The sequence below is a fragment of the Bos taurus genome, chromosome 11, assembly GCF_002263795.3.
Source record: "Bos taurus isolate L1 Dominette 01449 registration number 42190680 breed Hereford chromosome 11, ARS-UCD2.0, whole genome shotgun sequence".
Taxonomy (NCBI): Eukaryota; Metazoa; Chordata; class Mammalia; order Artiodactyla; family Bovidae; genus Bos; species Bos taurus.
In genome coordinates this window covers 6,013,311-6,030,818 of record NC_037338.1, presented here as the reverse complement: position 1 = coordinate 6,030,818, position 17,508 = coordinate 6,013,311, and the positions used below count along the sequence as shown (strand labels likewise).

At 46.5% G+C, this 17,508-nt stretch overlaps 1 protein-coding gene across 5 annotated transcripts in view; it reads left to right on the top strand.

Annotated features, from left to right (window-relative positions):
• The window catches only part of TBC1D8 (TBC1 domain family member 8), a 141,203-nt gene that overhangs the window by 88,554 nt on the left and 35,141 nt on the right, over window positions 1-17,508 (top strand). For all 5 annotated transcript variants that reach the window (NM_001206142.3, XM_010809739.4, XM_024998791.2 and 2 more), the window contains 5 exons: window positions 1,989-2,229; window positions 10,260-10,467; window positions 13,823-14,017; window positions 14,933-15,100; window positions 16,380-16,530. In NM_001206142.3, coding sequence (NP_001193071.2) covers window positions 1,989-2,229; window positions 10,260-10,467; window positions 13,823-14,017; window positions 14,933-15,100; window positions 16,380-16,530 — 963 coding nt within the window. The remainder of the gene's footprint in view (window positions 1-1,988; window positions 2,230-10,259; window positions 10,468-13,822; window positions 14,018-14,932; window positions 15,101-16,379; window positions 16,531-17,508) is intronic.

Sequence of the window (17,508 nt, the reverse complement as noted above, 5' to 3'; positions counted from 1 at the left end):
CCCTTCTTTGGAATTGGGATGAGGATTGACCTTTTCCAGTCCTGTGGCCACTGCCGGGTCTTCCAGATATGCTGACATATTGAATGCAGCACCTTGATGGCATCATCTTTTAGAGTTTTGGATAGTTGTACTGGAATTCTGTCACATCCACTGGCTTTAGTAACAGCTTTGTCTCCTAAGGGCCACTTGACTTCACTTTCCAGAATGGCTTGCTCTGGGTGGCTTACCACACCATCTTAGTCATCTAGTTCATCTGGATCTTTCTTCTGTGCATTCTTTCCATTTTTTCTTGAACTCTTCAGCATCTACTAGGTCTCTACCATTTATTTCCTTTTTTGGGCCCATCTTTGGGCAAAATGTTCCCTTGATATCTCCAGTTTTCCTGAAGAGATCTCTAGTCTTTCCCCTTCTGTTTTCCTGTAGTTTTATGCACTGTTCATTGAAGAAGGCTTGTCTTGTCTCTCGTGCTTTTCTTTGGAAATCTGCATTTAGTTGGATATACCTTTCCCTCTCTCCCTTGCTTTTCGCTTCTCTTCTTTCTTTAGCTATTTGTAAGGCCTCCTCAGATAACCACTTTGCCTTCTTGCTTTTCTTTTTCTTTGGGATGGTTTTGTTCTCTGCCTCCTGTACAATAACGGAGCTCCATCCGAAGTTCTTCAGGCACACTGGTTACAAGTCCTAATCTCTTGAATCTATTCGTTACCTCCACTGCATATTCATAGGAGACTTGATTTAAGATGTACCTGGCTGGCCTAAAGATTTTCCACACTTTCTTTAGCTTAAGACTGAATTTTGCTATGAGACGCTGATGATCTGAACCACAGTCAGCTCCAGGTCTTATTTTTGCTGACTGTATACAGCTTCTCCATCTTCGGCTACAAAGAATGTAATCAATTTGATTTCAATATTGGCCATTTGGTGATGTCCATGTATAAAGTCATCTCTTGTGTTGTTGAAAAAGGATATTTGCTATGACCAATGCATTCTCTTAGCAGAATTCAGTTAGCCTTTGCTAACTTTGCTTCATTTTGTTCTCCAAGGCTTATAACTTGCCTGTTGCTCCAGATATCTCTTAACTTTTGCATTCCAATCCCCAGTGATGAATAGAACATCTTTTTTTGATGTTAGTTCTAGGAGGTTTTCTAGGTCTTCATCACACTGATAAACTTCAGCTTCTTTGGCCATTTATTGCAAGATAAATGGAGAGAAATGAAAACAGTTCATTGTCCCCTTTTTTAATTTGAAAAAGAAAATGAATTATTTTCCAACAGTTATCAATCATCATCACTAAACCTGATTTTGTTAAGTCAATGAAACTTGGAAAAAAGAAATGGTTCCTAATGTTTGATAACATCGATTATTTTAAGTTGTTATGTATGTCCCGCCCCATTTGTTCCGCGTCAGCCACTGAGCCTGACGGCCACGGCACTGGAGACATTTCTGAGAACAGGGCGCTTGTGAACTGCGCTGTTAGCACTGTATTACTTTAAGGAGAGTTCCATGAAGAGCACTTGTACCCTGTTTTCTAAGATTTGGACAGCTGTCACCTGACACAGTCTAAATGTTGGGCCGCTTCCTCCAAACCAGATCACAAGTCCTCTCTTGCCCTCCCATTTTTTTCATAGCTTACGTCATGAATGCAGCTATTGAAACCAGAATTTATTTGGATCAAGAAACGTCTGCATATTTTGCAAATACTTCAGTTTAACTATTTGGGGGAAAGTTTCTCTGTTATTTACTCAGTATGTCAGAACGATGTTCCTTGTACACGTGCAGTAGCCAGCAGCTTGGCTTAAATCTTGAAGAAAATGATTAGAACATGAGTTGGGTTCTAACAAAGCAGCTGCCAAGCAGTTCTGCGCTTCCTCTTTCCTGCTCTGGCTTAAAAAGTATTTGCATTTCCGCTGCAGGAAAAGCTTTGCACCAATACATTCAAATTTGGGTTACATTTGAGGGTAAAATCTGTGTTTGCTGTTTTTCTCTTCTAGTTAAACTTGTCATCCCTTGGGTTGACGTCCAGAGGTTGGAGAGGACATCCAATGTCTTTCTGACGGATACCATACGCATCACCACCCAGAACAAGGAGCGGGACTTCTCCATGTTTCTAAACCTGGACGAGGTGTTCAAGATCATGGAGCAGCTGGCCGACGTGACGCTGCGGAGGCTGCTGGACAATGAGGGCTTCGACCTGGACCCGGGTCTGCAGGAGCCCAGCCAGATCACCAAGAGGTAGGAGGTTTCTCTCACCCCTCGGGGGCTTATGGCCCAGGCACCACCTCCCTGGACGTGTGCTTTGTTAGCTTCATTGCGTTAGATTGAAATTTCCCTCGTGACATAATCCGTGTTTTTCCCGTGTGATTGGCAGTAATGGTTTTTCATTTCCTTTATGCAGTAGGCTTTGATTCCTGCATCCAATTTCTCCTTCTTTTCAGATATTATTTCGAAATTGATTTTCATAAAAAAATACTTCCAGGAACTTCCCTGGTGGTACCATAGCTAAGACTCCTAGCTCTCACTGCCGTTATCCTGGGTTTGAGCTCTGATTGGGGAACTAAGCTGCAAGCCATGTGACACAGCAAAAAAAAAAAAAAAAAAATTCCAGGAAATGCAATACGGGTAACCTCATGATAGAATTCTATTCAGCCTGGAACTTTATTAGTGCACATTAAAAAATATTTTGTTTTTCTTTCCTATTACTTTATAGAAGATGCTTTCAGAACCGCTGGATGTTTTTGGTCCTAATTTGTCTTAAGAAAGTTGATCCCCTTCATGGATCACAGTCTTGTCGTGGTGAAGGCCCTTGCATAAGTCAGTGGAGCTATGGAGCCTTGATGTGCAGGGCCACCCAAGACGGACAGGTCACTGTGGAGAGTTCTGGCAAAACGTGGTCCACCGGGGGAGGGAATGGCAAACCACTCCAGTATTCTTGCTGTGAGAACCCCATGAACAGTATGAAAAGAAAGGTGCCTTACTAAGAGTGTAATTGACATTCTCTGTTATTTGTTGGCTCCCAATAGATCCTGGACATGAGGACTTCTGAGGTAGTTGCCACTTTAAAGAAGTTTGACTTTATTATTCAGGATTCAAACTGTGATGTTTGAGCTTGATTCTGATTTCTGCCTTCATGGTTCTAACTGGGTAACTGTAGAGCTGATGCCTTTGTAAGAGTTCACGTTTGTGATCCTTTGAAAAGCAAGTTCCCCAGGAAGTGCTGCCCTGGCTGGATGTTTTTGATGTAGTTACAGAGTCACCACTGTTTTCTGAATACTGCTCATCATTAAAAAAATTTATTTTTATTTTGGTAAAATACACATCACATAGCTTCCCAGCTGGTGCTAGTAGTAATGCAGAAAACCCAAGAGATATAAGTTTGATCCCTGGGTTGGGAAGATCCCCTGGAGGAGGAAATGGCAGCCCACTCTAATATTCTTGCCTGGAGAATTCCATGGACGGAGGAGCCTCATGGGCTACACTTCATGGGGTCACAAAGAATCATCGGACATGACTGAACACACACACCATTTTAGTGCTTGACACATAATACAGATTTTGTCATCTTAACCATTTTTATTTTATTTTTTGAAACTTTTTTGAAAATGAATGAAAGTCTTTAAATTCTAGTGTGTTTTACAGTTTTTAAAAGTTTCACACACATGATTTTTTAATTTTAGTTTTTATGTTTTGGCCACACTGTAAGGATCTTAGCTTCCCCACCAGGGATCAAACCCACACGCCCCATGCATTGGAAAGAAAGAAAGTGAAGTCGCTCAGCCGTGTCCAACTCTTTGCGACCCCGTAGACTGTAGCCTACCAGGCTCCTCCGTCCATGGGATTCTCCAGGCAAGAGTGCTGGAGTGGGTTGCCATTTCTTTCTTCAGGGGATCTTCCCAACCCAGGGATCGAACCTGGGTCTCCCACATTGGAGGCAGACTCTTTAACCTCTGAGCTACCACGGAAGCCCATGTGTCGGAATCCTGGAGTCTTTTTAAAAATTTTTTATTGTTAATTAGAGGATAATTGCTTTACAGTGTTGTTGGTTTCTGCCATCCAATAATGTGAATCAGCTGTAAGTATCCGTATGTCCTCTCCCTCCTGAGCCTCCCTCCCACCCCGTGGCTGTCGCACAGCAGCGGTTGAGCTCCCGTGCTGTACAGCGACTGCCCACGAGCTGTCCATTCACGCATGGTGGTGTGTGTCAGCGCCACTCTCTCAGTCCGTCCCGCCGCCCCTCTCCCCTGTGTGTTTACAGATCTGTTCTCTACGTCCGCGTCTCTCCCCCTGCCCTGCAAATAGGTCCGTCAGTACCTGTTTTCTAGATTCCATATATATGTGTTAATATATGATATTTGTTTTTCTCTTTCTAACTTACTTCACTCGGTATAACAAGCTCTAGGTTCATCTACCTCACGAGAACTGACTCACATGTGTTCCTTTTTATGGCTGAGCAATATTCCATTGTATACATGTACCACAACTTCTCTATACACTGATGTGTCGATGGACATCTAGGCAGGGAAGCATGGAGTCTTAACTGCTGGAGACCAGAGAAGTCCCCAGTATGATTTTATATTATCCCACAATAATCGTTTTTCAAATCCCTTAATCCTGTGTTGTCTCTCCCTCTCTTCTCTCTCCACTAGTAACTGCTAGTTTGTTCTCTCTCAGTCTGCTTTTTTTTGTTTTATTCACTAGTTTGTTGTATTTTGGGTTCTATGTATAAACGGTGTCATATGGTATTTGCCTGTCTCTGTCTGACTTACTTCACTTAGCCCTCCAAGTCCATCCCATCTGTGTTGCTAAATGGGAAAATTTCACTCTTTTTAGATGGCTGAGTAATATTCCATTGTGTACACACCACATCTTTATCTGCTCATCTGCTGGTGGACACCTAGGCTGTTTCCATGGCTTGGAAATTGTAAATAGCACTGCTCTGAACATTGGAGAGCATGTATCTTTTCAAATTACTGCTTCTATTTTTGGGGGGATACATATCCAGGAGTGGAATTGTTGTTCAGTCTCTAGGTCATTTCCGACTCTTTGTGACCCCATGCCAGGCTTCCCTGTCCCTTACTATCTCCCAGAGTTTGCTCAAACTCATGTCCATTGAGTTGGTGATGCCATCCAACCATCTCATCCTCTGTCATCCCCTTTTCCTCATGCCCTCAATCTTTCCTAGCATCAGGGTCTTTTCCAGTGAGTCGGCTCTTCACAACAAGTGGCTAAAGCACTGGAGCTTCAGCTTCAGTTTCAATCCCTCCAATGAATATTCAAGGTTCATTTCCTTTAGGATTGATCGGTTTGATCTCCTTGCTGTCCAAGGGACTCTCAAGGGTCTTCTCCGGCACCACAATTTGAAAGCATCAGCTCTTGGACGCTCAGCCTTCTTTATGGTCCAACTCTTACATCCGTACATGAGTACTGGAAAAACCATCGCTTTGACTGTACAGACCTTTGCAAGCAAAGTGATATTTGCTTTTTAATATGCTGCCTAGGTTTGTCACAACTTTTCTTCCAAGAAGCAAATACCTTAATTTCTTGGCTGTAGTCATCATCCACAATGATTTTGGGGCCCAAGAAAATAAAGGCTGTCACTTTTCTATTTTCTCCGCATCTCTTTGCCATGAAGTGCTGGGACCAGAAGCTGTCATCTTAGTGGACTTACTCGGTCATGTGGTGTTTTAGTTTTCTGAGGAACTGCCATACTCTTCCCCATAGTGTCTGCACCAATTTCCATTCCCACCAACAGTGTAAAGGTTTCCCCCCCTTTTTTTTTTCACATCCTCACCAACATTTATTATTATTTGTGTTCTTTTTGATGACAACTCTTATGACCTGTGCCCGCTGATACCACGTTGTGGTTTTGACTTGCATTTTCCTAATCATTAGTGATCATCTTAATCATTTTTAAGCCTATGGTTCGTGGTATTATTAGTAAGTACATTCATGTTGCTGTGTAATTATCACCACCATTCATCTTTAGAGATCTCATCTTTCAAAATCGAACTCTGTCCACGTTAAACACTGGCTCCCCACCCATCCCCAAGTCCCTGGCACCCACCCTTCTACTTTCTGTCTCTGTCATCTGCCTCCTCTAGTGAAATCCTGAAGAATTTGTTTGTGGTGTGTGTGTGTGAGAGACTGTTTTACTTTACTTTGCCTAATGTCCTCAAGGTTCATCCACCCTGTAGATTGTCAGAATCTCCTTCCTTTTTAAGACTGAATAACAACACTCCATTGTACGTATATACTGCGTTTTGCTTACTAAGTGGATACTTCTCCCTTTGGCTGTTCTGAATAACGTTGCTGTGAATATGGATGTGCAAATACCTCTTTAAGACTCTGCATTCAGTTCTTTTGGACACGCGCCCACCAGTAGAATTATTGGATCATATTGTAATTCTAGTTTAATTGTTTTAGAAGCCACTCCTCATTAAAAGTTTCTTAAAAACATTCATCTATTTTTAACACTGCTATTATTCCTTAAGGGTTTCCCTGATGCCTCAGTGGTAAAGATTCTGCCTGCCAACGCAGGAGACGAAGGTTTGATCCCTGGGTCAGGAAGATCCGCTGGAGAAGGGAATGGCTATCCGCTCCAGTATCCTGCCTGGAGAATTCATGGACAGAGGAGCCGGCTGGCTGCAGTGTCTGCTGTCTTCTTTGAACATTGAGGGCATTTAGGGGAGTGTGTGTCTTTTTAATTAGTGGTGTCTGAATGGCAGCAGTGTCTCAGAGTTTCCATGTGTTCAGAAAGGATTCAAAGACCCTTCCTGCCATGTGTATGTTGTAAATTGATCGCTTTTGAAAACAAAAGTGGAGTTTCGGGTAAAGTCCCACTGAATTTCACTTGGTGTTGTGTCATTTCTGATAATCTGAGGTTCCTTTGTGGAGGCTGGATGCTGCTCACCCCTCTTATGAAAGGGGACCCTTTGGTCTTCTGACTCCCAGCCCCTAGCTCCTCTGTGTACCTCTGGCCCCAGGCTTCCCATCACTGTGTCTGCTCCGTCTCAGGGCCCAGAAGACAACCCAGTACAGAGGGTCGTCTCTCTCCCGTATCGTCTCTCTCCTGTATTTCTTTAGTTGTCTCTATATAATTTGATACCTGAGTGTTTTTAGTCCAGCTTACAAAGATCTGTTAGAAATGAAGAAAGCCAATCCCTGTTGTGTGCATTGCTCAAGAGCTCATGGAGGGTTTCCCTGGTGGTCCAGTGGCTAAGACTGTGCTGCCCATGCCGGGGGCCTGGGTTCAATCCCTGATCAGGGAACTAGATCCCACATACCGCAACTAAGAGTCCCACGCCTCAGCCAAAGATCCTGCCTGCTGCAGTGAAGATTGAAGATCCTGCATGATGCAGCCAAGACCTGATGCAGCCAAATCAGTAAATGTGAACGGAAAGAAAAGCACTCATGGGAACCACCAAGGAGAGCCTTGGCGTCTTTCACCACGTTTGCACACAGCCAGGGGAGGCCAGCTCATAGCTGAAGTGCTCTGGTCTGTCCACGGGCTTGGGGTCGCAGGTGATTCTTCACACAGTTCCTGGTGTGTGACTGTACTTCCAGGGGTGGCATTTTTAATTTGGGGTAGAAATGAGCAAAGGAAAGGAAAATGGAAGACCTGTGGCACTTAGGACCCTTTGGGAAACGTCATCTATTTTGGAACAAAACTCATCTGTGTTGAGAATCTTCCAGAAGCAGGTGAATTCTACCAGACTGTCGGCCCCACCCCCAAGTTCTGGAAGCTTGTAGAAAGGAGAGGAGAGAAAGGGCACAGAGGACCCCAGCGATGGCCAGTGGTGGGTTTGCCTGGCCCTCGGGTGTCTGGGGCCCCAAGGTGAATGTCAGGGTCTTGGTACATGGCGTATTTTGCCGGTCACTGCACTTGAGCGACTTCCTCCAAAAGTGAAAGGCATGTCGTGCACGCCGGCTCCTGGCAGGTCCTCACTTGCAGCTCTCTGTCCTGGAGACGTCAGCTTGTGGACATAAACAGGTAATGACTCAGTCAACTTGACATCCTGCCAGGACAGCCCAGGTTGAACTTGAGGAAAACAGGCTCTTCTTGCTCAGGGCACAGTGTGGGGCTGGAATGCTCCTCCCCATTTTGTTGATGTAGCTTTACTTCCGTTCCCAGATACTGGCTTTGAAAGGTGTCCTTAGGGTCGGATTACGGGTTAGTCATGATTGCTGCTCGGGTGCTCCCCTGGGACTTTGAGGCACAGAGCAGAGGGAGCCCGGACATCCTAGGGGAGCAGGGAGGAGGGGATGGGGCTGACAGGACTCTCCAGAGGAAAGCCTGACCCTCCCGATGCAGGTGTGGGATCCAGGGGGCCAGCGGGGCAAGGCCTGGGAGGGGGCTTCCCAGAGGGCGGGAATGAGGAACAGATTGATTGGCCCTGACACTTCAACCAGGAAATATCAATTCTGAAGATGTAAAGGATGGGGTGAGATGAGGATAGCCCACTGTTTTAGGGGGACCTCACACAATTCATCTCAGGAGAGAGCCTTGGGGCCCCTGAAGCCAGTAACTGTGTGCAGGCTCCTTGGGCAGCCAGCTTCTGCTTTTCACTGGCACTTTATGGTTCTCTCTCTAGATCTTTTTTTTTTTTTTTAATTTTGATTTTATATTAGATACTTCCCTGGTGGCTCAGCGGTAAAGAACAAGCCTGCCCAGTTCAGGAGACAAGAGACATGGGTTTGATCCCTGGGTCAGGAAGATCCCCTGGAGGAAGGCATAGCAACCCACTCCAGTCTTCTTGCCTGGAGAATCCCATGGACAGAGGAGCCTGGTGGGCTGCAGTCCATGGGGTCACAGAGAGTTGGACACGACCGAAGTGGTTAGCACAAGCACAATAGTTGGTTTACAATGCTGAGTTAGTTTTAGGTATCAGATCAGATCAGATCAGTCGCTCAGTCGTGTCCGACTCTTTGCGACCCCATGAATCACAGCACGCCAGGCCTCCCTGTCCATCACCAACTCCCGGAGTTCACTCAGACTCACAGCAGAGTGATTCAGTTACCCATATACATATATCCATTCTTTTTAAGATTCTTCTTCCATGTAGATTATTAGAGTATTGAGAAGAGTTCCTTGTGCTATACAGTCGGTCCTGTGATTACCTGTTTTACATATAGCAGTGTGTGTGTGTGTGAATCCTGAACTTCTAATTTACCCCTACCCTGCCTCTCCCCTTTGGTAACCATAAGTGTGTTTTCTAAGCCTGTGAGTCTGTTTTGTAAATAATTCATTTGTATAATTTTTTACATCCCACAAATCAGTGATAGATATGGTATTTGTCTTTCTCTGTCTTACTTCATTTAATATGATAATCTCTGTATGTCCATCCCTGTTGCTGCACATGGCATTATTTCATTCTTTTTTTAAACGTATGAGTAATATTCTGCTGTATATATTATATATACCACATCTTCTTTATCCGTTCAACTGTGGATGGACATTCAGGTTGCTTCCACGTCCTGGCTCTTATAAACAGTGCTGCAATGAACATGGGTATGTGTATCTTTTTGAGTTACCATTTCCTCCCGCTATATGCCCAGAAGTGGGATTTCAGGGTCATATGGTAGCTCTATTTTTAGTTTTTTAAAAAATTTAGTTATTTTTAATTGAAGGATAATTGCTTTACAGTATTGTATTGGTTTCTATCAAACATCAGCATATTTTTAAGGAACCTCCACTCTGTTCTCCATAGCGGCTGCAACAATTTACATTTCCACCAACAGAGTAGGAGAGTCCATACTAGATTCTTACACATTTGCTTTGTGGTAATTCATGGTGTTACTCAAACCAGGAAGGCAGACTTGCCCTGGTCTGTGTTCGCAGAGGTGACTTGTTCAGCCTTTGCTTCTCACTCCAAAGGCTGGCCATGGGGTAGGGAGGGGGCTGGAGAGGGGCAGGAACTGGGGGCCTAGCACCTTTCTGCATCCCCTTTTATACCAGGTTGTGCCAGGGGTTTAAAAGTGTTTTTATTTCTAATCTACCATGGACAGAGGAGCCTGGTAGGCTGCAGTCCATGAGGTCGCTAAGAGTCAGGCACGACTGAGTGACTTCACTTTCACTTTTCACTTTCATGAATTGGAGAAGGAAATGGCAACCCACTGCAGTGTTCTTCTTGCCTGGAGAATCCAGGGTCGGGGAAGTCTTGTGGGCTGCCGTCTATGGGGTCGAACAGAGTTGGACACGACTGAAGCGACTTAGCAGTGAGTTCAGTCACCATGTCTGCCTCTCTCCCTTCCCTCTCCTTTGCCAGGGACCTGGAAGCTAGGGCACAGAATGAGTTCTTCCGGGCCTTCTTCAGGCTGCCAAGGCGGGAGAAGCTGCACGCCGTCCTGGACTGTTCCCTCTGGACCCCATTCAGCCGCTGTCACACCGCCGGGCAGATGTTCACCTCCGACAGTTACATCTGCTTTGCCAGCAAGGAGGCCGGCTGCTGCAAAGTCATCCTGCCGCTCAGAGAGGTAGACCTGTTGTCCTCCCGGAGGGCGGGGCGCCAAGGGGGCCGTGGTTGCTGGGAGACAGAGGGGATGGATGCTCACAGGGCAAGGCTCTGCCTCTGAGGATGGGTGAGTCTAGAGGGATGCTTGGCCTGAGTTGACCAGGGGCCCCTGCTTTTTTCTGTTGTTGCCTGGCAAGCTGAAATTTGCATAGGTGTGAATGGTGAGAACAGGCACCCTGGCCTCCACATTATTGATAAAGCTCTTATAAAATGTTCATGCCTAGCAATGAAAGCTTTTCCAACAGCCCTTAGGAAGGAGTCCTCCCTTTCACCCACCAGGAGGGAAGAGAAAAAAGTGACCTATTAAAAAATGACCTTTTGAAAAGAAATGTCAAGTTGCTTCATTTGTATATCTTTCTAGAATTTTATGTAAAAATTTAGAAAAATGAAGAATCCTCCTGCAGTGCAAGAAACACGGGTTCAATCCCTGAGTCAGAACCGTCCCTGGAGAAGGGAATGGCTACCTACTCCAGTATTCTTGCTCAAAGAATCCCATGGACAGAGGAGCCTGATGAGCTACAGTCGGTGGAGTTGCAAAGTCTGACACGACTGAGCAACTAACACTGTCACTTTCCAGCTATAAAATTCCAGAGTTCTCTTCTTGGAAGTGGAGTCTGCTTTGAGATCTGTTGAGCTCAGTCCTGTGGTTTTGGGGCCTGTCTGTAGTGACAGGACCCACAGCTCTGCCAAATGTCAAGACTTCCAAACTCTTGCTGTTATAATGTACAGACTAAGCAGTATTCAGAAAAACTCAATTTTTTCATTCATGTGATTGGTTCCCATTTTTCTGCAGCAGATGACTTCATTTTACAAATGCCCTTAGAGCAGAGCAAGAATTCCTTATATAGTTATTTTTTAAAATTATATACATATAATGTGAAGTCAAGTGGGCCTTAGGAAGCATCACTATGAACAAAGCTAGTGGAGGTGATGGAATTCCACTTGAGCTATTTCACATCCTAAAAGATGATGCTGTGAAAGTGATGCACTCAGTATGCCAGGAAATTTGGAAAATGCAGCAGTGGCCACAGGACTGGAAAAGATCAGTTTTCATCCCAATCCCAAAGAAAAGCAATGCCAAAGAATGCTCAAACTACTGCACAATTGCACTCATCTCACACTAGTAAAGTAATGCTCAAAATTCTCCAAGCCAGGCTTCAACAGTGTGTGAACCGTGAACTTCCAGATGTTCAAGCTGGTTCTTAGAAAAGGCAGAGGAACCAGAGATCAAATGGCCAACATCCTCTGGATCATCAAAAAAGCAAGAGAGTTCCAGAAAAACATCTATTTCTGCTTTATTGACTATGCCAAAGCCTTTGACTGTATGGATCACCACAAATGTGGAAGAGTATTGCCATTCTTAAAGAGATAGGAATACCAGACCACCTGACCTGCCTCTTGAGAAATTTGTATGCAGGTCCGGAAGCAACAGTTAGAACTGGATAAGAAACGATGGACTGGCTCCAAATTGGGAAAGGAGTACGTCAAGGCTGTATATTGTCACCCTGTTTATTTAATTTATATGCAGAGTACATCATGAGAAACGCTGGGCTGGATGAAGCACAAGCTGGAATCAAGATTGCCGGGAGAGTTATCAATAACCTCAGATATGCAGATGACACCACCCTTATGCCAGAAAGCAAAGAAGAACTAAAGAGCCTCTGGATGAAGGTGAAAGAGGAGAGTGAAAAAGTTGGCTTAAAGCTCAAAGTTCAGAAAACTAAGATCATGGCATCTGGTCCCATCACTTCATGGGAAATAGATGGGGAAACAGTGGCTGACTTTATTTTTTGGGGCTCCCAAATCACTGCAGATGGTGACTGCAGCCATGAAATTAGAAGACGCTTGCTCCTTGGAAGAAAAGTTATGACCAACCTAGACAGCATATTAAAAAGCAGAGACATTACTTTGCCAACAAAGGTCCATCTAGTCAGGGCTATGGTTTTTCCAGTGGTTATGTATGGACGTGAGAGCTGGACTATAAAGAAAGCTGAGCACTGAAGAGTTGATGCTTTTGAGCTGTGGTGTTGGAGAAGACTCTTGAGAGTCCCTTGGACTGCAAGGAGATCCAACCAGTCCATCCTAAAGGAAATCAGTCCTGAATATTCATTGGAAGGACTGATGCTGAAGCTGAAACTCCAATACTTTGGCCACCTGATGCAGAGAGTTGACTCATTGGAAAAGACCCTGATGCTGGGAGGGATTGGGGGCAGGAGGAGAAGGGGATGACAGAGGATGAGATGGTTGAATGGCATCACCGACTCAATGGACATGAGTTTGAATAATCTCTGGGAGTTGGTGATAGGCAGGGAGGCCTGGCATGCTGCAGTCCATGGGGTCACAAAGAGTCGGACATGAGTGAGCAACTGAACTGAACATATACATACATACCATTTTAACTATTTTTAAGTGTTGTGGTTCAGTGGTATTAAGTACATTCACGTTTTGTGCAACCATCACCAGAATTTTTTCATCTTTCCAAACTGACACCCTGTCCCCATTAAACAATAGCACCCCAAATCCCCCTCCTTCAGCCCTAGGCATCCACCACCGTCCTTTCTGCCTCTATGAATCCTGACTCTTCTGTGCTCAGTCATGTCCAACTCTTTGTGACCCTATGGACTACAGCCCACCAGGTTCCTGTGACCATGGAATTCTCTAGCCAAGAATACTGGAATAGGTTGCCATTTCCTCCTCCAGGGAATCTTCCTGACCTAGGGATCATATCTGCATCTCTTATGTCTCCTGCATTGACAGGTGGATTCATTACCACTGAGGTACCTGGGAAGCCCTGACCCCTGTAGGTCTCTTGTATCAGTGAAATCCTACAAAATTTGTCATTTTGTGACTGGCTGTATCACTTAGCAGAACGTCCTCAAGGTGAATCCATATTGCAGCACCTGTCAGAATATCCATCCTTTCTGGGACTTCCTGGGTCCAGTGGTTAAGAATCTGCTTGTCAATGCAGGGGACACAGGTTCAAGCCCTGGTCAGGGAACTAAGATCTTGTATGCAACATGGTTTGGCAAAAAAAAAAAAAAAAGAATATCCATGCCTTTTAAGACTGAATAATGTCCCACTGTGTGTAGACCCATGTTTTGGTTTTGTTCTCGTCTGTTAATCCAGCCAGGGGCACTTGACTTGCTCCCACTTTGGGCTGTTGTAAATACACCACATCCCATACTTTCTAACTTTGTACTGGTTCCTTATTGCAGTTATTGGGTTTGTCCTTCTCTCTCTGTTTCCTGAATCTGCAATTGAACTCCTGCCCCTCTTCTCTCTTGCTGTGCCTCTGTGCGTGTGACTGTCTGCAACAGGTTGTGAGCATCGAGAAAATGGAGGACACGAGTCTGCTGCCAAACCCCATCATCGTCAGCATCCGGAGCAAGATGGCCTTCCAGTTCATTGAGCTCAGAGATCGTGACAGCCTGGTGGAGGGTCTGCTGGCGAGACTGAAGCTGGTGCATGCCGACCACCCTGTGCACTATGACACCACCCTGGATGAGGAGCTGGTATGATCTCTGGAGACAGCAGGAGTCTGTAAATGGAAAATCCCTTTTTTTCCCCCAGCACCTGTAGGGCAGATGTCTTCAAAGGGGAGTGCATGTAACAATGACCTACTTGGGTACCAGAAAAACGTCAGTGATGCTGGACCTGGGTAGCAGACAATCTGATACCATCTGTAATGCGCTGGGTGTCCTGAGTGGGTATGGCAAGGTTAGAGGGGGTTGAAGGGGACTCACTTACAGGTTGGAGGGGCTAATGGGGCTCACAGGTTAGAGGGGTTGATGGGGTACACTCAGGTGTCAGGGATCAACAGGCCATCTTCTCAGTAGTTGGAGGGTTTGGTGGGGAATCAACACATAGGTGAGTGGACACCCTCTTTATTAGAGAGGTCAGTGCCCTCATCCCCCTGAGGTTGGAGGGGATGATGTTATAGTATTTGGGGGCAGGTGTAAGTTGCGCAAAGAGATGATTCACTGTCTTTAAGACTGGATAGCTGCCACGGGAGATCCAGATCTGCTGCACCTAGTCCCTGATTCTTTCACACCCGTCCTCCTTGTTTTTGGACCTCTTTTCATCTGAGTAGTGACAGGAGGAAAGGAGAGGAAGTCTCTCAGTTTCCTAGAGCCGCTCTCTCCAGACGCCCATCCTCAGGTCTAGATGCTGAGGGTGCGATGTTTCCTTCCTGGCCCCGCGAGGGGCCATGTTCTGTGAGCCAGGGAGCAGTGGTGCTGGGAAAGCCCCGTGGACCACGCTCCTTCCTGAGGATCAGCTCCGTTGGGTGTAGTGTTAGACTGCCTTTCTCGTAAGTCCCAGGCAGATAGGCATGTTTATTATACTCACACATCCAAAGACAAAGACTGCCCCGTAACTAAAGCAGGGACTTTCTCTTTTTGTCATTCTTTCTTTTCCTTCCCATGCAGACCTCACCCGTGTTTCATTCAACAAGCTTGTGCAGTGGCAGCCACAGGTTTGGGGGTCTTGAGATGGTGTCTTCGCAAAATAGCGAGGAAAGGGAGAAAGAAACGAGCCCACGGATGCACCCCGAGGCTTTCAGGCAGTCGGGCAGCCAGAGCCCGGACTCGGGATTGGTGAGTGACGTGGCTCCACCCTCACACATGGAGGTGGTGGGGCGTGGCTTCCAGGCCCCTCCTGGGGTGGGCCTGACACAGGTTACTAGGCAACCCTGGGCACCTCATTGGCAAAAAGTGGAAGAGGGCAGAGATGCCAGTGGCCTGCACACTTCCGGGTGGGTGGAGGATGTGGTGGGACGTTGGGGGGCAGTGACTTTCCACCTGCCCTTCAGGGAGCATCTGTCCGTGCTCTCCTTGTGGGGTCTCCAGGTGCAGAACAAGTCTGCCTCCTTTTATGCAGTGGCATCAGCGGGACTCCTGGTACAGCGCTTCTTTTTTGGCCCCTGGCTGTTTTCTAGTTTTACTAAACTAAAAATACCTTGGTTACACTTGTGATTGTTTTCTCCTCTGCAGGGAGACTCTGTGGGCAGTGCTTGAGTGGTAAATAGACTAGAAGCCGAGCTATGAGATGGTGCCCTGGCAGGAGGCACGCTGTGTGGGCACTGCCAGTACCAGGGTGGCTGTGAACAGGGTATCTGCCCCTTAGCCGCTTAATGGCTCATGTATCACGGATTGTTAGCTTTATTTATTCAGGGTGCAGCCTTCTGATGTGCTGTTCAGAGATGCTCACTGAATGCTCATTGTTTCAACAAATAAGAATATTGACTATATGTGTGCACCTCTCCCATGACTGGAGAATACAGATAATTAAGAGCATACATAAACTTCTTGTTTAAAAGGCACGGAAACATTCCTGCCAGCTAGGAATTCTAAAGAATTTTCAAAATTCATAGTTTGAAGAGACTTCCAGTTGCCTAGAGACATCGTCTCCTTCTCATCTCTGCTACTGAGAACAATGTCATTTTTTTTCCAGTTGGCAATTTTTCCTCTGGCTGTCAGGAAGTTCCAGGCAAATTATGAGAGCCCCTGGCTCCCCTCTGCCCTCTGAGCTGACCTGTTTCAGAAACTGGTTTGGCATGGACATCCTGAGAGGCTTCCCCATCCTCACCCCGCCCCACCCTCCATCGGCTTTGCGTTCCCGTAGTAGTTCAGATGAGCACATTCTTACTGTCAACTTTGCCAAGGAAATGGCATTTTATTCATGTCAGGTCTCCCACGGGGCTCTGAATTCCTGACGGGCTAGTGACCTTTACATCCTGCATGCTGCTGGGCGTTCAGAGGTGTCTGCCCAGCGAATTGCCTGCCGCAGGTGGGTCCTCTCTCAGCTGAGGGAGCACCCTCTGTGACGGGCTGTGGACGGTGAGTCTTCATACACCGAGCGTGTTTCCGCTTCCAGTCCAGGGAACAGATCAAGGTGAGCCTCTGGAAAGACCACTTTGTGGAGTACGGCAGAACAGTGTGCATGTTCCGCACAGAGAAGATCCGGAAGCTGGTGGCCATGGGGATCCCCGAGTCCCTGCGCGGCAGACTCTGGCTTCTTTTCTCAGGTGAGGGTTTCCGGGGTCTCCAGGCCCAGCTTTTATTTCTGGAGGCCCTGACCTGAGAGGAGGGGTGGGGAGTGTGTGTGTGTGTGTGTGTGCATGCAGACGGGTCCTCTCGGCCTGTGATATGCCCGGCTGGGACCTTGGGACCTTCCTGTGTGGACTGTGGGCCAGGCTGCAGCAACCTCTGGGCTCTGGGGTCCCTGGTCAGCGTGAGGTCTGGCAGAGGGATTGCCTCCCCTTCAGCCGTGATTTTATGAGTCTCTTCATTGTCCTCAGAATTCTATTCAGAACCCCCTGGACATGCAGTGTCTAGATGTCTGGAGACCTGAAAACGTCTTCAAAAGTCGTTCACTTGTGTGCTTTACAATAACTCCCTCTGGGGACACTTCCTCCTGTGCCCCCGCTGCGGGGAATGCACACAGAGCCTGCCCGCATCTTCCTCCTGCTTTGCTGGATCTGGGACTCTCCCTCTGCTGCTTTGGGGCATCTCTCATCTGACGCTTGCCGGTGGATGGGCTGAGCCTGGGGCCCAGGTCTCCAGAGGCATCTTCTGTGAGCCGTGTGGTGCCACTCGGTGAAGGAACGGGGGCCGACCAGCAGGAAGGGAGGGCCCTGCGGTCCAGGGTGTGACTGCTGCTCCTTTCGTGGTGCTGAGGGGATAGCGGCCAGGGCTCCACCTTCCTCGGAGACCCTTCTGGGAGCCTTACGGGCGTCCTCGTGTGCTCCACAGAACATGTGCTCCATAGCTTTTTTAAAAATTAATTTGTACTTTATTTTTGGTTGCACTGGGTCTTCATTGGTGCACACAGGCTTTCTCTCGTTGCGGCAGATAGGCCACATACATACATCTGTAACTGAGGAATACAACTGATTATAAATATATTAGTATAAAGCTATTTTTAGCATGAGCTCTTCTCCCCCTCTCTCTGTAAGGTTATTCTTAGAAAAGCCATATTACTTCATTTTTCCTTTCCTTTTTGT